Source organism: Daucus carota, chromosome 3, assembly GCF_001625215.2.
Source record: "Daucus carota subsp. sativus chromosome 3, DH1 v3.0, whole genome shotgun sequence".
NCBI lineage: Eukaryota > Viridiplantae > Streptophyta > Magnoliopsida > Apiales > Apiaceae > Daucus > Daucus carota.
Window position 1 is genome coordinate 10383524 of NC_030383.2, and position 23318 is coordinate 10406841.

Sequence of the window (23318 nt, forward strand, 5' to 3'; positions counted from 1 at the left end):
AGAAAATTGATATAAAAACGAAATCTATTATATATCTAATAGACCAACTATGAGTAATTTAAATCAAAATGACTAAACTACCCTTGCTCATTATACATAATTTAATTCAAAAAGACCAGACTACCCTTACTCACTATTAATATTTACTTTTAATACCAACCTATTTATTAGACATTAATGTCTCTTCATTAATATGCATTAATTACTTTATAATCATTTTTAAAATTTTAATTTCTCTTCACAAATTTTGTAAATTTTTATATTTTGCATGATTTTCGACCCATTATTCAAATTTCTGACCAATTAGACATCGATTAAACGGATTTTACCAAATCGGATCAAAATCCGTCCGACTATTGATTAATAGGTTAACTCGGCCAATTTTTAGAATGTTTAATTGTTATTATTTAATAAAATTATATACATATGTATTAGAATAACTATAAATAATATATATAACTATATGACAAAACTCTAATTCGGCAAGAATCTCATTTTTCATATTAAATTTTCAATAATTTTAGGTGAGTGGTAATTTAATTATATAATTTTATATAGTGTACTATATTTTTTGTATTTATATTTTAATAAATATCATAATAGTGAGGATATGTGTACATATATACATCAATATAGAGTGTATTTGGGTAAATCTTATGAAAAGTGACTTACTTTTTAAAATAAAAAAAGTGGACTATTTGTGAGAAGTGAGTCAATACTTATAAGTGATTAAAGTGTTTGAAAAAAAATTGAAGTCCTCAAAAAAAGTTAGAATTTGAAGTTCCTATGCGTGCTTGTGACTTTTTACACAAACAGGTCAAAAAAAACATATGACTATTTTAGAAAAAAAAGCCAGAAGCAAGGACAGATATACACATAATATGACTTAAAATACAAATAAATATTAAATTGAAATTAAATTTACAAATAATCTCAATTTAAAAAAGATGAAAAAAGAATATGAGATACATTAATTTAATTCAAAACGACCAATTTACCCTTCGCTCATTATACAATACTAGCCTTTAACCCCGTGCAAAGCACGGGCGGGTATATGATTCATAATTTATTAATTATAATTTAATTTTTAACACCATTTTATTAGTATTTTAGTATTAATAAATTGGATTTTAGTTAAATTATATTAACCAACTCGTTATATCTTCTAACGGAAATTTAGCTTTCACAGTTTATTATCTATCTATAAATATTTTTCTATATTAATATGTGACAGTTTATTATTCAATTTAAATCAAATTTTTCATATTTCATATATCTTCATATGTTACGTAATGGCTCGTGTTTGTAATGAAATAGAATACGTAAGTGTTAAATTTCGAGTAGAATACGTTATAATTAAAAAGTAGCGTCTTTAATTGTTTATATGTATTTTAGACAAAAGATATTCAAAATTGTATATTTATAATTAGTTATACGTTTATCCATAAGTAATTTTTAATATTAATATATGTTATTAACAGTAGTTTCACCTTTTTTTAACTAATTATTATAAATTATATTTAAAAAGATATTAGTATATATAAGGAGTGTTTTTAGTATATGAAACTGTTTAATAGATATCTACTTGTAGACTTTTAGTTTTAGAGGAGAGTACCGAACCAAAATTTTGTACGACTACAAATTATACCTATGTTGGCTTTTTATAGTATAGTATAGATTTATATATATAAAGGTTATTATTGACTTTTAAGTTTTAACACTAATGTATTTATTAGACATTAATGTCTAATCATTGTAAATTAATTCGATATGACTAATATACCCTTCTCTTAATACACATATTTTAATATATATATATAAAAGTTATTATTGACTTTTAATACTAACGCATTTATTATACATTAATGTCTAAGCAAGGTATTTATTATACACATTAATTATAACATGATCATTATTTGAAATTATTTTAATATTATACATATAAATAATATATATCTAATCATTTTTAAAATTTTAAATTTTCTCCACAAATTTTGTAAATTTTAATATTCTACCTGATTTTTGACTGATTAATCCAATGTTGACCAATTAATCATCGATTTAATCGAATTTTACCAAATCGTATTAAAAATTCGTCTGTTATCGATTATTCGGTTAATCGGCCGATTTTTAGAATATTTAATTATTGTGATTTAATAAAATTATATATATGATTTAATAAAATCATATATATGATTTTTTAACTATACGACAAAGACTCTGATTCGACAAGAATCTTATTTGTTTTTATCAAATTTTCAATAATTTTAGGTGAATGATAATTTAATTATAGAATAAAATTTTAAATAGTGTATATTTTTTATATTTACATTTTAATAAATATCATCATAGTAAGGATATATGTACATTTAGACATCAAGATAATAAGAATTAAAATACAAGTAAATATAAATTTAAATTATATATAGGGAAATTCTTGATGGTACCCTCGTAGAAGTGGTTTTTTTCAATGGTACCATCGCATTTTTGACTTCAACCGATGGTACGTTCGTACTTTTAATTTACTCTCTATGGTACACTCGTGTACTTTTTATTTACTCTCTATTGATTACAAACTTAAAACAAATTGTATATTTGAAATCCTTGCGAAAAGTTACATAAAATAGACCCTTAAATTATGTAAAACAGAGTCAAAATGATGGTATTCTTTCTGAGCAGTTCTTTCTGAGCAGTTTAATGTTCGATCGTAGGTGAAGGTATACTCTTTTGTCATAGTCAAAACTCTAAGCTGACGATTGCTGCGCGGCTGCTGACATAATGAGATGTTATATTTCCAATTGTGTTTAAACATCATGTAATATATACTATAATTGATGATAAAAGAAGCAGTTTGGCTGCTGACATAATGAGATGTTATATTTCCAATTGTGTTTAAACATCATGTAATATATACTGTAGTTGATTATAAAAGAAGCAGTTTGGCTGCTGACATAATGAGATGTTATATTTCCAATTGTGTTTAAACATCATGTAATATATACCATAGTTGATGATAAAAGAAGCAGTTTGGCCAAGCATCCCGGTACATGGTCTAATGACCAGAAGCCTGAAATAGTGATTAGCCGGTAACTATTTTTTTTATTCTATATATCTAAGTATCTGACACATACTTGTAGCAGTAAAATCGAATCTTGATCAATTTAATCCAAAATGACTAAACTATCCTTTACTCAAAATACATTCAGTTTGTTCAACTCGATCATTGGTGTAGATGCCGTATGACTTTCTATTATTAGATTAACACCTTTGTTTCAAAAAAAAGAAGAAGATATTTTTCATTCACAAAATTTGAACGTACGTCTATAAAAAAAAAAGAAAAGATTGGGAAAATAAAAAATTTTAAAAATGATTAGATATATATTATTCATATGTATAATATTAAATTAATTCCAAAATCATGTTATAATTAATGTATATTAATGATTGGACATTAATGTCTAATAAAATAAGTTAGTTTTAAAAGTCAATAATGGCCTCTCTATATATAAAAATATGTATTTTGATATTCCAGTCAATGGACTGGCTTGATGTATAATGTAGGAATTAAGTATCTATGGGGCTATGTTTGGCTACGAAAGTTAAGCCTTAATGTTTATTTGTTTTTATAAAAATGTATATTTTATAATTTTTTGGATATATCATATATAATTATGATTTAATAATAAATAAATAAATATTTAGTGTTGTAAAAAGCGGGAATCAGAAAATCAACGATTAATCAGAATGATTAATAGGATCATTATTCAGAATTAATTTAATATTATATATGTAAAAATAATATATATATATATATATATATATATATAATCATTTTTAAAATTTTAATTTTTCCCCAAAATTTTTGTAAATTTTTAATATTCTACCTGATTTTCGACCCTATTAATCCAATTTTCGACCAATTAGTCATCGATTTAACCGAATTTTAATATATTTTTTGTATTTATATTTTTAATAAATATCATAAAAGTGAGGATATGTGTATATACAGACATCAACATACTATGATTTAAAATACAAATAAATATAAAAAAAGATAAATAACGAGATATAACATATATTGAAGAAAGTGATTTAAAGCAACCCGTGCTTTGCACGGGTTAAGAAGCTAGTTGAACTGAAATCAGAAAATCAGATTTTAATTGATGCGGTTCTGATTATTTATTGCAACCGGACTGAATAAAATCGAATCAAACTAATTATTAAAATAAATAAATATATAATTCATATATTTATTAAACTGAATATGTTTTAAAATTCACAATATATACACCGATATCCGGATTGTACGTCGTTCTTTAGTTAGTACTCCCTCCGTCCCATTCATTTCTTTACACTTTTCTTTTTGGGATGTCCTACCTAATTCTTTACATTTCAAAACTTACCAAAAATAGTCAATGGGTCCCACCACTTCTCCACTTTTCTTTCCTTTTCACACTACTTTTACTCCACTATCTTCTTTTTATACATTAAAAATCAATAGGTCCCACCACTTTACCCACTTTTCTTCCTTTTTTCCACTACTTTATGCATATTCCTTGACCTCCGTGCCCAACCCATTTGATAAGAAATGGGTGGGACGGAGGGAGTAGTTGCCTAGTTGGGCTTGTATTTTGCTGATAGTCAAAACTAGGGGTGAACAAAAAACCGTTTAACCCGCAAAACCGACCCAACCTGCATCTTATTTCGGCCGACCAAACCGAACCGTTCCAAACCGAAAAGTAATTGGGTTCGTTTTTTATTAACCCGAATAGATTGGGTTGGGTCAGGGTTTTTAATTTTTTAACCCCCACCCAACCCAACCCAACCCGTTTAAAATAACATAGTCCAGTAGTCTATGCTTCTAGTTCATAGCTTGTTATTATGTTAATTTCTCTATAAATATTGATAAATTTATTAATAATAGTTCGTAACCATCCTTAGATTATTATGCAAATGCAAGGTGTTTGTCTATTTAACCACATTATGTATGTAGCTTAGTAGTTTAAATCTGTTTGTTTATTTTGTACTTGTTAATCACCGTAGCAGAGAGTGATGGAGTTGAAAAGCAAATGCTGCAATTTACTACTAGTACATCTATGTCTCTGGGACTGGGATTGAGTCCAGATTTTTGAAATGTTGCAATGTGTTTCTGCAACGTGTAGTCTATTTAAACTACTAAGCTACATACAAATTGTGTATGTGTGTTTTTAATTTTGACAGGATAAAACCCGATAAACCCGACCCTACCCAACCCAACCCGACGTATGAATAATAGGGTTGGGTTGGAAATATTTATGAGGATTAACGGGTTCGAATTTTTATAACCCGATTAAATTGGGTTGGGTTGAATTTTTGCCCCTAACCCGGCCAACCCAACCCGTGTTCACCCCAAGTCAAAACTCAAAAGAGTTTGCCATAGTATTTTGCCGAGAACTGAAGTCTATATAATGAAACAGAGTCAGCCTAGAGTTTGTGTTTAATGTAAATAAGTAAAGCAATATTTAATGAACAAACCAGAACACTTACATTAATTTTGAATTTTTTTATTCATTTAAGGATAAATTATTCTCTCGTTTGTATTTCCTCTGATTTAAAATTAAAATCGAACAACTAAAAACCGAATCGAAAATTTTAAGTCAGATTCACAATCGGTGATTTGGTTATAATTGTGGTTTTCATATGTTTAAAATCAAAAATATATGATTCGAATTTCAGATTATCCAAAAAAATCGAATCGAACCGATTTACAAAGCATCTCAAAATATTAAGATCTGTTAGGGATAAACTTTTAAAAAAAATGCTTCTAAGTTAAAATAAAGAAGTAAATTAAGAATTATAAGCTCTGTTCTAAAAATCCCCGATTTAACCGATTAATCCCTTGCAAGGTGAACCACCGATCCGATTTTTGAAATCCGATTAATCCTTATATATATTTCTTAATTGAAGTATATATGATAAATTATTAGAATTAAAATACTATATTACTTTAAATATGAGTAATTAGAAAGTTTATGCATATAGTAAATATATTAGTTACTAAATAACTAATATAATAATAAATAAATATTAAATAATATTTTAATATTAAAATAAATCCGATTTTCACGCCGATTAATCCCCAATTTCTGATTAATCCCTGAATCGGTAGCTCAACCGATTAGGTCCGATTCCCGATTTCTGTAACACTGATTATAAGTGATTAAACTGTTTAGCAAAAAAACACAAGTCCTGAAAAAAGTTACTCCCTCCGTCCCAAAAAGCTTTTCTCGTTTGATATGTCGGGACTGTTCATAACATGAGACAAATGACTAATTTACGTCTAATCTATAATACTAAATATAGTCATGAGTGATCTTGTTGGGTTCGTATTTACGAGTACTTTAATACAGTGAAATTTTTATATTTAATACTAATATAAAATTAAAGATATTAATGATCAAAAGTGTGTGTTGGCAAACGTGAAAAGGAGAAACAGGAAAAGTATTTAGGGACGGAGGGAGTAGCATTCTCAGTTTTTTATAAGTGCTCCTGACTTCTTACACAAAGGGTCAGGAAAAATAGAAGTCGGCTTCTTGAAAAAAAAACCATAAGCATCAATTGCTGAATTGGCCCTAATTATATAGAAATAGATTAGAATTTTTTTTCAAATATATTCAAATTTTCGATTTTTTTTAAAAATTAGAGTGTAATCATGTACTCCCTCTGTCTCATTTTAAATGATGTTTGACTTTTTAACATGTATACTTACACTCAATAAAAAAATTCAATTCTTATCAAATAAAAATTTTGATTCTAAAATTTAAATTGATATAAATTTTATAAAAAATAATTATGTTTATATATAATTTTTTTAACACATTAAAATACGTGTAAAAAGTCAGAAACGATTAAAATTGGACAGTATATGACTAAAATTATAAAGACGAAACAAAAATTTCTTCAAAAAAAAAAACACGAAACAAAAATAATTCAAGGATATTTATTTTGAGATTCGAGCGTGCTTAATTAACACTCACAAAGGTTGCTCTCAAAAAAAAAAAAAAACACTCACAAAGGTAAACGATACTTGTTGAATTTCATCACCTACAAACGTTTCTTTTCGCTGACAAGGCTCCGCCAAGGAACCAACTCTCTATCTTCTACCATTCGTTAGTCGTTACACACAAACACAAACACACACCACATTCCAATAATTCTCCCAAATTCATTTCCCCAAATAATCCAACGAAGCTATCAGCAATGGCCTCCGGATCAAAAGGGTATGATTATGGCAGCGATGACGACATTCTCTCCTCTTACGAAGATTACCCAATTCCCGAGCCATCTAACGGGAATCATCCTGTCAATACTAATAATCCTGGAAAGGTTTGTTTTTCTTTAACATTCTTGTATTATATATAATCCTATATGTACATGTTGCATGTAGTTTTTGGTGGAACCCATGTGGGCTAGCATGGGCTACAACCCAGGTTTGATCCTTAAAAATCAAATGGAGATCATTTTTGTTTTCAGATGATTACCATTAGTTGATAATTAATTAGTAAAAGTTATTTTATGCCTCGTCTGGCTTTGGTGATAAATTTTGTAATCCGGGTGTTTTGGAATCCTGATCACGTCAATATGTGTCCTGACATAGTACCTTATTGTATTGGTTAAGTGGAGGTAAGGGGTTTCGAAATTTAAGACAAATATACTTCCTTTTGAATTTTAGTTTGGTTTAACACCTTGATAAATTAGCTGATACTCCCTCCGTCCCACCCATTTCTTTACATTTTCTTTTTTTGGGTGTCTCATCCAATTCTTTACATTTCAAAACTTACCAAAAATAGTCGATGAGTCCCACCACTTCTCCACTTTTATTTCCTTTTCACACTACTTTAACTCCACTATCTTCTTTTTATATATTAAAAATCAATGGGTCCCACCACTTCACCCATTTTTCTTTCTCTTTTTCACTACTTTATACATATTTCTTAACCTCCGTGCCCAACCCATTCGATAAGAAATGGGAGGGACGGAGGGAGTAGTATTTATTCGTGATGGGTAAGGGAAGTTGAGAAATGTTAATACAATTATCTATGTTACAGTAGAAACTCTTTAAATTAATACTCGGTAAATTAATAAACTCTTTAAAATAATAAATTTGTTCGGTCTCGACTTGGGCCAATGTAAAAAATTAAAAAACTCGATAAAATAATAAGATAATAATTTTTTGGGAGATCCCTTTATAATTTTCGGTCCCAAGAAAATCATAAATTAATAATTCAGAGAAATTGAAAAAAATATATTACACTCTATTAAAATATGATTCAATAGTTGTCTGTTTTCCTTTTAGATTTCGGGCGAGATATGGTTTGAATACTCTAACATATTCATGTAATTTATATATGCCAAACTTGTTTAAGAATATATTGAACACATTTATTGCTCTTGATTACATTTGTTGTACAGTACTTTAAAAGTCGTTATTGATTTCCAATATATAGTCCCAAAGTTCGCTGCAGTGTATTTTTAAGAGACAAAGACTAATTTGCCTTTTTGTTTTGTATATTAATTTATATACAATATATTTTGTTGTTTGGTATTTACAGTATAATCAAATAAAAACTCCTTAATTTAATAATTATTAATTTATCAATAAATTAATAACTCTCTAAATTAATAAATTTTCCCGGTCCCGACATTATTAATTTATAGAGTTTTTACTGTATTTTGTATATGGCTAGTAGATAAATGTAGATTATTAAATTAGCAGTTTACAGAGGATTTGAGTTGGATCCTTCTTATTAGAGCCGGATGCACCCTTCACCTTACTATATACCAGTTCAAAAAGTTCAAAATGAAATAAAAGCTATGCTTTCCGGACTTGGGGTCCAGGTGTGAATCCAAGAATCAGATTCCCAATTTGCAACTATTTAGGATCCTTGGACATGATTGCGGGGACTCGTTTAAGAGTAATACTATAATATTGATACTAATCGAATTCTTAGTTCATTTGTCTGCATCATTCCTACAATCCTACTACAATAGATGACCATCAAAATATCCAATTGGTGGAAAGGTAAACATGTGTAAATTTGTGATCTCTATGTAGTGTTAGTACTTTATATTGTTCATGACATTTTCCTTGTACTTCTCATATTTTATGTTTTGTCCTAAATTTTGTTTAAGTAAGAGGGCAAATTGTTGTTATGTGAGATAAAAAAATTTAGACAAACATATGTAAATCTCAATGATATCCATATGAAGAGTATTCTTATAATTAGGTGAGAAGTCAGCAGATGGAATGATTATTTTTTAAATCCTCTGCTTTTTTAGCATGCATGTGTAGCCGTGTAGGTGGGTATTCAGATTATAGTTTCTCTAAGATCAGTCTCATAGGCCATATTTTGTGTCATTTTAGGTCTAATTAATACGTATATTTTTTAATTTAAACGCCCAATATTGAAATCTGAAAATTTAAAAGAGAAAACAAAATGAGAATTTAAAGGTTGTACTCAGATTACGATTACAAATGTAAAATGAAAACCAAACACTAAGCAGAACATATACACTAAGAGGATGACAAGAAGCATTCCGTGTTGGGCTTTTAAATTTTTGACCCGGGCTGAAGTTAGTTCCGACCAAAATAATACTGATAATATGGGACAAGCTGTTGAGAGTACCTGGGCTTGGGCTCACCTCAGTCCAAGCGTAGGTCCGCCACTGGTTATGGAGTTGCCATTTCTGTTATGTATGAGTTTGTTTTTCTAGTTATTTTAGAACCATGAAAACACTTATACCCTTCCCTCCCAGTACAATATAAATGACAGCGCTTAGTTCTTTGTGTCATTTCTTTAGTTTTCAAGTTAAATTTATAGATCAAATATTTTTATTATGATGTCCAGGAATTCCAGAAAAGTAGAATGGCAAATTCATCAGCATTCCCTGCTTCCTCTTATAGTCCGCCAGGAGAATCTTATAAGCAAGATTTGGCTGCTCATGTTGAAAGCACAGTAAGAAAATATGTTGACAATCTATTGCGCTTTCTCGAGGGGATTAGCTCCAGAGTATCACAGCTTGAATTACACTGTTACAATCTAGATAAATCTATTGAAGAAATGCGTTCAGGGTTAGCTCGTGATAATGAAGAAGCAAGTTCGAAACTAAAATTTCTGGAGAAGCATCTGCAAGAGGTGATGTTATAATTGGTTATATAATTTGCAACAATATCGCTCTTGCATGTCTCATTATATTGCTGCACTTGAAGTTAAAGCAACTGCAATGGAAGGGTGCCAAAATTTTCTTTGACATGACTCTCTTGTTGGCTTTCCATTGGAGTGGTAAGAGTGCCAAGCAAAATTGCCCAATTCTGGCACCCTCTTAAAATAGGGGGAAAAAAAAAATGGATGCACCCCCATGAAAAAGGCATAAACCTTTATATATAAATACAATTATATTTGTAAGATCAAATTGACAACTTTGAATGCCAACCATTGTAGTAGATTTTGTTGAGAAAAGTGCCAAAAAGTATCGTGGAAGAGAGGGAATAGAAATATTAATACTTTTGACAATTTGACAATATTGGTACTTTTGGTTGACACAAAGAGTAGATGCTCTTAATGTCAATTTAATTTAGGTTCACCACTATAATCTGCTGCAACGATCTGCACCTTTACTGATTGCTTAGGCTGCACATATTTATATTGTTCCCTTGTTCCTAAATTTTGAGTATCTTAACTTCTACAACTTTAGCAACTAGTACGTTATACTTCTATATGATGCACACTGCAGGTCCATAGGTCCGTACAGATCCTAAGAGACAAACAGGAGCTTGCTGATACTCAAAAAGAACTTGCAAAGATTCAGCTTACACACAAGGCATCCAGTTCTTCAGTACATTCCCAACGAAGTGAGGAGAGAGCTTCACCCCCTGTTTCTGGTGCAAGAAAGAATGATGACACGTCAAATTTGCATTGCCAACAACTAGCTCTTGCTTTACCCAATCAAGTCTCTTCACAACCATCACATCCCACCAGATCAGGGGAGCAACGCCAGCATCCAATAATGGCACCTCAAGGTATTACGCCATCCCAAGGTTATTATCTACATTCCGTGCAGCTTTCGAGTATACCATCTCAGATGCAACAGACACATGGTCAATATCTACCAACTGATTCTCAGTATCGAACTTCACCACAGCCCATACAAACTCAAGTAAACCAGACACCACAAAACCACTATCAGCAACAGTGGTCCCAGCAGCTATCTCAGCAGAGTCAACCCCAACAACAAATATCTTTGCAGTCCCAAGTGAGGCCCTCACCCCTTGCTGCTTATTCTCCCTATACGCATGGTCAAGCTGCAAGCTCTTCTACTTCAGAGGCCCTCCCAAATAGCATGCCACGGAAAATGTCATTTTCAGGAATTTCTCAAGCCACTTTAAGTCACTCAGAAGCAATGCCTTATGGGTATCTTGGTGTGAGTAGACCAGTTCAGCAGCAGCCTCCACATCAGCACTTGAAGGCTACTTTTGGAGCACAGCCAGGAGATAGGTATGTGACTTCTGGACCCCACCCTACAGTATTCCCGGGAAATACTTACGTGATGTATGATGGTGAAAGCTTGCATCTGCCTCAGACTCAAATCCAGCCGAGTAATTACTCTCAAAACCAGCAACCACCCAATGCCACAAGCCCAACGGCTCGCCCTCCACAAAACATGCGGAACCATCCCTACAGTGAACTGATTGAGAAATTAGTTAGCATGGGATACAGGGGAGATCAAGTCGTAAGTGTAATCCAGAGGCTAGAGCAAAATGGCCAACCTGTTGATTTTAATGTCGTGCTTGAACGCATGAATGCACTTTCTGCAGGGAGTTCTCAGAGGGCATGGGCTGGTTAAGCAACAACTGCAGCACGTGAATCGTGATGAAACATTTGTGGTGTATTTTGTGAATAAAACTACAATTGATTTGTACTTGGTAGTTTGCATGTATATCGAGAGATGCGTTCTATTATTTTGCTATCTCGTCCAAATCTATCAGGTCTACTGATCATTAGTTTCCAAGCTTTGATGTATTAACACGTTCTTGTTTAACGGTGGATATATTGTTGCTTTGTATGCAAACCAAGTTGAGATTCTCGCACAGTTAAATTGCGAAATACATAAAGTCAGAAATATAAATCCTGAAAGTGTTGCATTCGAACAATTTGTTCCTTTGTATGTTTAGGGGCCATTTGATTCGACTCAAGGAAGAAAAGGAATGATGCTGAATTCTGGTTTTGATGCGGAAATAGAATGAAAAATTATAGTGCAATCTTTGTGTTTTGTATAAGACTTATGCAAAACTTTGTAGTCAGTGGGCATTTTTTGCAACTGCAGTGCAGTATTCCGCATTTGTTGTTGAATATGGTCCAAATTTTGCATACATTTGGTAACGTACCTAGGCTATTTCTGTTACAAGCATGGTTTCATCAGTAGCTGAAGCGAACTGAAAAGACAATATGATTTCGCCTGGAGTAGTGCTAGGTGCACATAATTGTGTACAGTAAATTTGTATATAATGATGTGGCAAGTGATGTGGTGGGTTTTAATTAATAAGTGATAGCTCTATAATAAAATTGTGTTAGTAGTTGTCGCAGAGAGATATCATCCATCTGGTTTTCTCTCCAAAATTGGAATGATATGGAAAAAAAAAAAATCACAAAAAATCACTTTTTTTCAGAACTTTTTCTTCCCTTTCTGAGTTCACTGTGCTGAACTCGAGAGCACACGAAAGAAAGCTTTTACAGTTGTTTTCATTCTCTTCTCTTGCCTTCAGTTCTTTTCTCATCAACAAAAAACAAAATTCCCTGGAGTACAGTGTCGGTGAGAAAAAATCAAAAATAATCAACCCTTCAAGTAAACAATTTTATCAATCCAGTTCAGAACTTGCTGTCAAAAACAAACACAAACTTGCAAAACTCAAGAACGATGAAAACCTCAACAAGATTATATTCAGGGTGCTGTAGGACATAACATGATTGTGCTTCATATAATCTGGGTGCTCTAGAACATAGCATAATCATCCCAAGAATACTGGATGTCAAGTTAGAATTTTCCCTCTTTACCATAAAGATCGAGTATAAAGAGGTATATGTCCAACAGCAATTTCAGAAATCGACTTTTTAAAGTCATGAATCTTGAATGAAAGAAAACTGTCTTGTAATCAGCTATAAACCAGACATCATTGTGCAAAAAATAAAAATGACTTGAATCCAAGAATCATCATCCCTTAACTATTTACCCTTCTTAAATATATACTCTTTAACTAGCAAGTACAAAGTTAGCGAAGGGCTAAACTATATATGACCCAACCTCAAGTTTGCTATGTTACCACAGAATGTAACTCTAGTCAGTCTGCAAGACGGAACTCCTCACAGTCTGTTGATCCATTTCCAATAAAGCTTTCTACAAGCAATTTCAACATTGTAGCTACCTCTTTCCTGAATCCTTTTAGCTGGCTCGCTTCACCCTTGCCTGACTCCTCAATGTTACCTTTGACATCTGAACCAATACCAGCCCCCTCCATGTAAGCTCTACAAGCGATTAAAATAACACGTCCCCAAACACGAAAATGACCAGAAACAAAATCTTCAAAATGCTGCAGGAGAAAAATAGAGTGCAACACACTTAATAAGTCTCGCAAAACAACCTATGTAACTTGCATGAATATTACTGACAGATATAAACGCTATATGAGTAATCACAAATTGTAGAAAATATTGCAAATGAGATGACAAGACCTACCTTTGGGGGGGTTCTGAGGGTATAAATCATCGTTTTCAAGGATAATATAAAGGTTCTTTCATTGTACTCAGCAGACATTTTCACACCCTCATTTCCACGGTAACTAGAGGCATGTCCAGGCTCGTTAAAGAAAGGTTTTGCATTTAGTATTAGAGCCTGTATAGAAACCAAAACCTGCAGCATTGTAGATTTGTTGGGCAACCATTTCTCACTCCCTTTCCCAGTCCAAGTGTTTAGAAGGCTGAGGCAGACATATCCAGTTTCGTACAAGTTTGGATTAATTCGAAGCCCTCCAGAACGGTAATTAACCAGCTGAAAAAAGAAGCATCCAGTTTTAACAGACACGAATATTCAATCTCATAGTAATTGTCACAAAAAACACATACAGGTGGTACGTCAGGATAGTTTTTGGGAAAGTGAACATCAAAAGTAAAAAGCCCATCATGGTAGGGGGTGCCTGTTGGTCCAATGATGACAGCCCGCAAAAGATCCATCCTACCCTCATAAACTCGAACATATATTGTATCTGCCCAGTTCATTATAAGGTGATATAAATTAGTCATAAATGTTAATCGTAAAATTGTGCAATATGATGACACACATGGAAGACCTGCAGAAGTACCATATTATAATAAAGAAAGATTATCAAACAATTGCACAAGAATCCACTTCGAGTCTCTTTACAAAAGAAAAAATGGAGTCCGCTTCAAGTTTAGTTTTGTTAGTTTCTCTGTCTATAAACAATCTTAATGTTGTGTGTTTTATTTTTCCTTCCTCTGTCACATTCTTAAGAGATGTAATGCACTCCCAAGTCCCAACTTACCAATCTCAGAATGAATTTGCAATCCCTCATTTTTTTTCACTTTCCCTCCTACCTTTGTTCACAATTCTTTTATCATTCCATTTTTCTTAACCAAACAAACATAAATGTTAAGATGATGTATATACATAATAGTTCAACAGAAAACTATAATAGTTTAGGGACTCACCAGGTAAGTTGCTCTCCAAAATTTTCCACTCGTCATGGATTTTCTTTGTCCAACTTGATGTAGGCTACAAGAGAATATCACAGAGAAATGCTATAAAAGTATAAAATAAAATACCAAGAACAAGTAATACTGTATTCATTTCTCACAAAACTAAACATGTACATATTTATGTAAGAAAGTCACCTGAAGTTTATTAAAGCCTTCAGGTTTGAGGTAATAATGATCTGATAAATCATCAACAATGTCAAATCTCTTGAATGTTAGATACTTCTGCACCGCATCAAGTTCTTTCTCCCCGCCTCCCTCCTTTGCATTAGAACTGAAGTTTGCAGGTATTGCTCTACGCCTTGAAGCAGAAGCCTTGCTGTCTATATCAGCAAAGTCAGGAACTGAAGCTTCCACCCCAGGAGGCAAATCTACATTGTCAAACTGTAATTGCACACTCAAATATTCATCATCACTTCCTGATTTTTGTTTTTTCTTCTTAATATTCTCATCATCACTGTTGTCATCAAACATGTAATCATAATCATCGTCATCGTAGAGATCGCCATAATCATCATCAACAACGTCATCCCCTTCACTATCATTGTCATCACCATGATACGACATATCTGAGGCACAATCATTTATATTATCTGAATTCTCTGACACAAGACATCCTGCAGCTGTTGCTCCTGCAATGCTACTAGAATTTCCGAGTTCTTCAGCAACTGCCACCTAGAGAACATGAGAATTTTTTTTTAATTTAAAGCATGCAGATGTACAAATTTTAAGTATTAGAATTTAGAAATAATACAAATTTTTAAATATTATATATTAAATTATGAAAATTTTAAGTTTGTCCCCCCAAACTTTTTCACATGATATGCAATGAAATTTGTGAAGAAAAAATTACGTAACAAGATGGAGGACGATTTCTTACATGATTACTTGATTACATATATTGAAAAAGACGTTGCTGAAAAGTTTGACAACGATCCAATCATTGATGTAATTTACAAAACGAAAAATCGTCATTTGGCATTAGAATAGTGTATATATTAGTCCTATTGGTGACATATTAGGATCAGAACCAGTGACCTACTCAAATATGTATAATTTTGTATATTTTTGCTGAACACGGGCCTTTTCTAGAGGGTTATTTATACCTATTTGCTACTATTTTATCTGGACTACAAATATTTTCACTATATATAAGTGAGATCCTGTTATCAAATTTTTTATATTACTTCGCTACCCCATGCTAGGATTTCTGGCTCCATCCCTGTTTAGGAGCACACTTTGAATAGTACAGTGAATATTTAGAAATATCCTCCTGCGTTTTTTTCTCGTCTACGTTTTCTAATTTGAAGCACATTGTTAAAGTACACCCAACCATGCTACCTATCTGATTCTTATTGTTTAATTTTATAATTCAATTGAGTTCATCTTTGTCCCATTTCCCCCACTTGTGCACTCATTCTTTTTCATAATTCAACAATAAACTCTACTGCACCAATTCATGCAGCAGTCCATCATAATTTAAGCTGCACCACGAGTTTTTATAAAATAATAGTAATTCATATTTACCTTTCTTCAATTTCCCACTCTCCACACTCAATTTCATAATCAAAAAACAAATTCTACCGCACTGATTCAATTACCAGTCCATCACAATTCTACCTGCACCGCAGAACAATATGAAAAATGCCGTTCCCAACTCTAGAACCCCCCCCCCCCCACACACACACACACACAGAGATCTTCATATATCAGTCCCCATAACACCCAAAATGACACAATCATAACTTGAACAAAATTAATTCCCAATAAATTATATTTCTATCTTATATATAATAAACTTGTGAATTAACGATGGGCTGACGGAGAATGTTAAACACATAAACCGATTGATCGACGTTGTTATCCTAGAGTCATCTAACAGTTGAGTAGAAAGACACACCAACATAAAACACAGGAATACACAATAAAATGCAGTAGTATATCTCACATGTATGCAGAAAAATCATCATCCAATCAATCGCAATCACAAAAACACAGAACAAAAGTGCAGACAATACAAAAACAAAGCAAAAAGGGAAAAAGGCATAAAATAGTTGATAAGATTAAGAAACCTTAGGGTGATTAAGGCTGGTGGAGAGCGAAGATTGCGAATTGGCATTAACATCCATGCTGCTTAACTTGAGCTCGCCAAAAACCCTCCTTCGCGTTTAGGGTAAACCTATGCTGCGTATCTGTGTTGTTGTATCACAAGATTATTATTATTATTATTATATTATTATATATATTAGTAAGAAAAAGTTATAATAAATAAAAAAAACCGTGTTTTGGACGCTTGAGGGAAGGATCTATGTGCTGCGCACGTGTCACGTGTTTGGAAGCTTGTATAAGTCGAGAGATGTGTATGTATGGTTTTGTTTTCACAACGTGCTGGTGCTGCTTTGGGTATGCCTTTGCTTCGGACTTCTTCGGAGGCTTGATTTGTTGATGCGCTTTCTATCTAATCGGCAATTGGAACTAATAAGTCCATCGGATGATTCAGAATTTAACGTGGTTATTAGAATTTTTTTGGATAATTCACTGAGTTTTATCAATTCAAAAAACAATTAAATAATTGATAAATATTTTTTAAGGGCAAATTGAGAATTTTTAATAAACTAAAAAAATTTAGGATATGGGAAATACTAGATAATCAAAAAAGTGTTCCGAAATGATTTTTACAAATCTAATTAGTAATGTATAATTGGTTACATTTATTATAATAATAATAATAATAATAATAATAATAATCCCGAAGTCACCCAATTAGAATTAGTCATATGTCTTTACGGGTGATTTGAGAACATAATTTGGGATGTAGCATTACTCCTAGAATATTATTTGTACCTTACAAATAAAAAACCGTGCAATAAATAGATCGTAGAATTTACAAAATTTATTTCTAATTTTTTATGAGTAATTTATATTTTTAAAAAAGAGTGTATTTGAAATAAAAATTTAAAAAATTATACGTTTAGGTGTAAAACTTGTTTTATACCCGGAGACATGCTTTCTTTAATAATGGTTTTAAAACCAAATTTGTTATTACTGTTTTTAGTTTTGTCAAATTGAGGGAACCAATTCAGATTAGGCCTCTGCGTACCTCTCCGAAGTTTGATTCTTGTTGTATTACAACTCCATACCATTAGCAGGCCAGAGCTTGTACAAACGCACAGGATATCATGAAGTACTGTGTTTTGTTCTATACTTGAACAACAATAACAATGACTTGAAAACCCCGGGTGTCCCATATGATTGGACAATGAGTCAGTGACGCTTAAGACTTGCTGTCTTGCAAGCTGACCCGGATACGAGCTTAAAAAAAAGAAGGTAACAATAGTTTGAACACTATCTGAATGCAGATCAATAATGAGGGATCTGAATACATATAATGGCCAACATTCCAGAGAGGGACTCCTTATATGGAGTTACATAGTGCGCCACTATTAATCATCAATTTTATTATAAATTCTGTTATAGAATACATATAAAACATGATTCTAATATAGAATACTATAAAATAAATTTATTTTAAGTAATTTAACACTTAAAATTTGATTAAAAAGGTATATTTTCGAAACTGATTCTACAACAGAATAATTCTGGATGATTATTATTGTGTTATAGAATCATGTTGAGATATTGCATAATTTTAGGTGATTTTTGGAATAAAAAAATTGTATAACTTCGTTTTCGGTTTAATAATCAAAATTTGCAATTATATTTCATAAAAAATATAATAGAATATATATTATGTATATATTTATAATGTTGTGCTACGTAACTCCATATAAGAGGGTATGCTATGGAGTGCTACCCTACATATAATTACATGATTAAGATCCACTTTACTTTTACTATCCTCATTTCAAACTTACTTTGCTATAAAAACAAAAACTACTTCACTAGAAATGTAGACATCATGAGAAAAGCCACTTCACCACCTAATTTACAATTGGATAAATGCTGATGCAAAGCAATGATTTCTTCTTTCCTTCCAAAGCAAAAAGAATTATACATATACCTATTATGAAGAATGTGGTACAAAACTAATCTCAACCCACACCATGCTACATAACTCAGTTTTTAAGCATAGAAACACTCGAACAAAGTATTATTTCATGATCAATGTGAACACAATTGTTTCAAGTATTGCGTTTGCAAGGGTATGACTCCTTGTATCCTTGCTAGTCGGCAAGATTGTTCAGTTATTAGCTTATATGTAGATGGTCTCTGCCATGGCACTATTCCAAATTCATCATTGTGGTCTTCCATTCCTCCGACAAAGAATTGCCATGCAAAAGATCCTGCTCCGGACCCTTTCTCCTTTGCAGATTTGTATATAATGTCAAAAACTATTTTGTAGAACCTGTCTCGCTGGGCTGGGTCGAAACCTTTGTTCTCGCTGGATAATCCAAATTCAGTGAACATGATAGGTTTCATAAGCTCCTTGTCACCATCTTCAATGTGAGATTGCATCCATGTGGAAACAAATTTTAGTTTGTACTCAAGATCTTGCACATGAGTCCTGCACCAAGATGAAAGTGATTATATTATTATTATATATATTAGCAAAATAGCTTATTGTTTCTCCTTTGGCAAGAGAGGAAAAATCAGAAATGTAACGCGTTACCAATGGTCAGGATATATATGAACAGATGCAAAGTCGATGGTGGGGAGCATGGAGTTGCGAATAAAATCAGTTCCAAGGTCTGATGCCCACCATTCTGGATTCTCGGTTAATCTTTTTGGACTTTTAGGGCCATAGAATCCTTCAAGACCCACAGTTAGTAGGTGCTTTCTGTCAATTGCTTTCAAAAAGGTTGACATCTCTTGTATCCAGTCCTGCACTTATACTACAAACAATCAATTCATACTCTGACAAAAAAGAACTCAATGACAGTCCGTTAGTTGCAACAGTGAGAATAAGCAATAACCAGAAAGATAAAAAAAAAGATTGTCTGTTTATAGCACATTATTTGGTAGTGTTTGAAAGAGAAGAAACAATAGCACAGTATAGTACTTGCCAAAAAAAAAAAAAAAAAAAAGGGGCTCCCCTCACATCATTTCTATTGGCAGAGAATCAATTTTAATATTAAAGATACATGGAATTGCTTAAACGGGTATTCAGCAGAAACTCCTTATCAACTTGAGCAGCATAAACAAGTTGTTAGAATATGATCTGATAAGCCCTCCTCCCAACACCTTGAGGTTTCAGGAGAATTGGTCACTTAACATCGTATCAGAGCTTAGGCTCGTGGGAGACTCGAGTTCGACTCCCTGTGACCCCCAATATTCTCAGAATTTATCAAGGATCAGGAGAATTGGTCACTTAACACAAGTCCAATAACACATTTATTTCTTTGGGCATACACAAGAGCTCAATGAATATATATAGTATAATGCTGTTGTTCATAGATGCTCTAGAGCATAAGAATAAGCAGTACAGAACAAAAAAGGAATTGAGAAGTTACAGATTACACTATATGGCTCTTAAAATTGTTTAAAAGTTATACAGCAAAATGTCCAAGTTCACTTGGAGGTCTAGAGTGTACAACTTACTTGTAGAGTGTTTCCTGAAGCATCGGTAACACAACGGGGTTCGTTAATTAATTCCCAACCGAAAATGGTGGGATCGTCTCTGTACTCAATCCCGGTTAAAGAGTTCTTTCTAGTCAAAATAGTCTGCAAAAGAAAAGTAACTAGTTTTAGTCGATTATTCAAACATTGTCTTTATCTCAGTCATCCAAAAATATACAATTCATTTCACGTTCTATAAGACAAAAAAGAAAGGAAAATGATATGTCTCATCTCCTTTCCCTTTCTATCTTTCAGTTTACTAATGAATACTAAATTGGACATATTGACAATCTTCAAAGTAAAAATTAAAACGAATTCAACATATTATCACTCAATCTGCGTGGCATCACTATTATTATATTCACTCTGGATACTTGTGCTCAGTTGTGCCTCCCAAGTCTTGACATTTTCATGGGCATATTTCATAATGCAGCTTAATCTTTTGTCCTACATAATAAATTCATAAATCAACCAGAGATTCTCAAACGTATAAGATTAAACATCTGAAACTTTTAGTCACACTCTTGATATATTGTAGTAATTCTACAATAAGATTCTACCAAATATCTTCATGGAAGTAAACAAACCACATTCATGATGCCTAGCCCCCGAAATGGCCTTGGGGATTGGGATGATCATTTTCATTTAAGAAACCAAGATCATCTCCTGGTCAATCGCTAGTATATCAATATGTTGGCACCATAAAAGATGTGTCGACCACCTGCCTTCATGGGCTAGGGCATAAAATAGAAAATGAGCCACAGAATAACCTCAAGTAACAAAAATAATTAGCAGATGACACCAAATTGATTCCACAGGTCTTCCTATCTTGCATTAACAGTTCATTATGTGTTTATTAATTTTGTAGATCCCACCCAAATACAAATATACATATAAACATAATAGCCGAGAGACTTCTGATTGAACATGAAATGAATCAGGCATAGAGGCTACCTTTAAATAGTGTTTGAAATAGCGGCGAATAGATGGATCATAGAAAAATGAATCATTAGAAGATGTTAAACCAAGGCCTTCTTCCCATGCCCACTTGACATACTGAGTCTTACCACCATAAGCTTGCAAATTATTCACTAAAGCAAGGAGAAGCCTGACACCTTGTTGCTTGGCTTCAGCTATGACATGGTCCAGTGCCTGACATTAATTAGCCATTAGATGAAAGGTCAGTTATATAATTTGAACATGAAAGAATTCAACAATTCAAGGGACAATATCTTGAACTACTTCATAAAATAGATATCAATATCACAGTAACAGATACATGAAATGAAATGCAACCGGAACAAGTTGTTAATACTGACACGATTTTTCCAGGTATGTAAAATTTTATGAAAATAGAGATAAGATCTTTTTTAATCTAAAGATTTGTCGTACAGAGACATACTATAACAAATTCACGCAACAGAATAAAGAAGTTTTCCGCGGTAAAGATTTAAATGTTACTACATATTAAACCCCATGTAATTATTTTACTACAATTTACACATAGGTTTAGCGAAATACTTGATCCAAAAAAGAATTTGTTGAAACAACATTGCTGGAGTATAAATAGAAGACAGTTAATTAAGCTTTCATGCACAATAATAAATTCAACAAAACACTATAAACTACAAAATTATATTACCCTGAATACTTTCTCATCAAATTGACCTGGTGAAATCTGGAGCGCATTGTAATCACCATCATTAAAAGCCCAAGTTCGACACACAGTCAGACCCATCTTTGCACCGGCTTGCAACATAGCTTTGACTCTGTACTTGCTATATTCATTCACGGAATCGTCCATCAACCAGTATGAATTCCAACCATTAACATAAAAAACTCTACCGTCTACCATGAAATGAGTCCCATTTCTTTCCACAAAACTCCCAATTTGCTCAGAATGATCACCAAAATCAGCCCACAAGTCACCAAATGACATATATAAAAAAGCAACACATGAAGCAAAACCAACTATTGGATAGAACAGGTTATTTCCTGCAACCATTTTGTCTGTTTAATTTAACAAATTTATCAAACACTAATGACCCAGATCATAAAAGTGGAATCTTGAATACCCTATGAGCTAAAAATCAAGACTTTTTCAAAACCAGAGATACTCAAATGAGGGGTTTTCAAATCTTGAATACCCTTTGAGCCAAGAATCAAGAATTTGTGAAACTCACAAATACCCAGATGAAGAAATATCAAATCTTGAATCTATTTAGTTTCCAAATCTTTTGGAAACTTACCTAGATCACCTTGTAAAGAACAACCCAAAAATAGTAAGAAAGAAAATTAGACCAGTAGTATTTAATAAAGCTCACAGAAAACAGCCATCACAGTACACTTGCATCTTGTTGTCCTAAAATATAATCAGAAGATATGAATTAGTTTAATCTTGACAAGATAACAAAATATGATGGTTGAAGATGGATGAGAAAAAACACAGACCTCAGAATCAAATAAAGTATCCACAGGTGTGTAAACATCAAACAAAATTATTGATTTGGTGGACTGAAATCTGGTGTTATTGTATTTTTCAACTTTATTTATTGAGCAATTATTATATATATGGTTGTATTTCTAGGAGTATATTATTACAACTATGAAGGCTGAACTAGCTGATTTTGATATTTATTTATGGGTCCCCGTTCCAAGTTGTCGATCGCTCCAGGATTCGTGAGGTTGGACCGTCCACGATCAGAATTATAATAAAATTTTAATATATAATTTTTTTTTAATTATCAGAGAGGAAAAATATCATGTTCAGCGTTTCAAGTCTTAGACAAGTTCCGTTCGATCATTAAAAAAATGTTGAACATGTTATAATATTATAATCCTCATCAGTGCATATTCATACAATGGTACAAAAATAATTAACCGCTTAATAATTAAAAATATCTATATACTCCCTCCGTCCCCTCCAATTCTTATCGT

The 23318-nt window shown here is 32.2% G+C and overlaps 3 protein-coding genes across 4 annotated transcripts; 1 reads left to right on the top strand and 2 right to left on the bottom strand.

The window, feature by feature from the left end:
• Positions 1-7136: 7136 nt before the first annotated feature.
• On the top strand, positions 7137-12117 carry LOC108212207 (mediator of RNA polymerase II transcription subunit 15). Its single transcript, XM_017383932.2, has 3 exons — positions 7137-7365; positions 9888-10175; positions 10774-12117. The coding sequence occupies exons 1-3, from the start codon at positions 7240-7242 to the stop codon at positions 11881-11883; spliced, it is 1524 nt and encodes a 507-aa protein (XP_017239421.1). The 5' UTR covers positions 7137-7239; the 3' UTR covers positions 11884-12117.
• A 1014-nt stretch (positions 12118-13131) lies between these two features.
• Positions 13132-17196, bottom strand: LOC108211809 (putative ubiquitin-conjugating enzyme E2 38). Its single transcript, XM_017383504.2, has 7 exons — positions 17084-17196; positions 16877-16996; positions 14943-15479; positions 14760-14823; positions 14157-14296; positions 13771-14082; positions 13132-13624 (listed from the first exon to the last, which is right to left on the bottom strand). The coding sequence occupies exons 2-7, from the start codon at positions 16931-16933 to the stop codon at positions 13376-13378; spliced, it is 1359 nt and encodes a 452-aa protein (XP_017238993.1). The 5' UTR covers positions 16934-16996; positions 17084-17196; the 3' UTR covers positions 13132-13375.
• Positions 17197-18768: 1572 nt separating this feature from the next.
• LOC108214871 (mannan endo-1,4-beta-mannosidase 2) lies at positions 18769-22988 on the bottom strand. 2 transcript variants are annotated; one of them, XM_017387106.2, is made up of 6 exons: positions 22833-22988; positions 22024-22743; positions 21336-21533; positions 20364-20486; positions 19435-19646; positions 18769-19329 (listed from the first exon to the last, which is right to left on the bottom strand). In XM_017387106.2, exons 2-6 carry the CDS (start codon positions 22384-22386, stop codon positions 18927-18929), a joined length of 1299 nt encoding a protein of 432 aa, XP_017242595.1. In that variant the 5' UTR covers positions 22387-22743; positions 22833-22988; the 3' UTR covers positions 18769-18926. The 2 variants fall into 2 exon arrangements, with proteins under 2 accessions (XP_017242595.1, XP_017242596.1); XM_017387107.2 differs by having other exon boundaries at positions 22024-22913.
• Between the last annotated feature and the right edge of the window lie 330 nt (positions 22989-23318).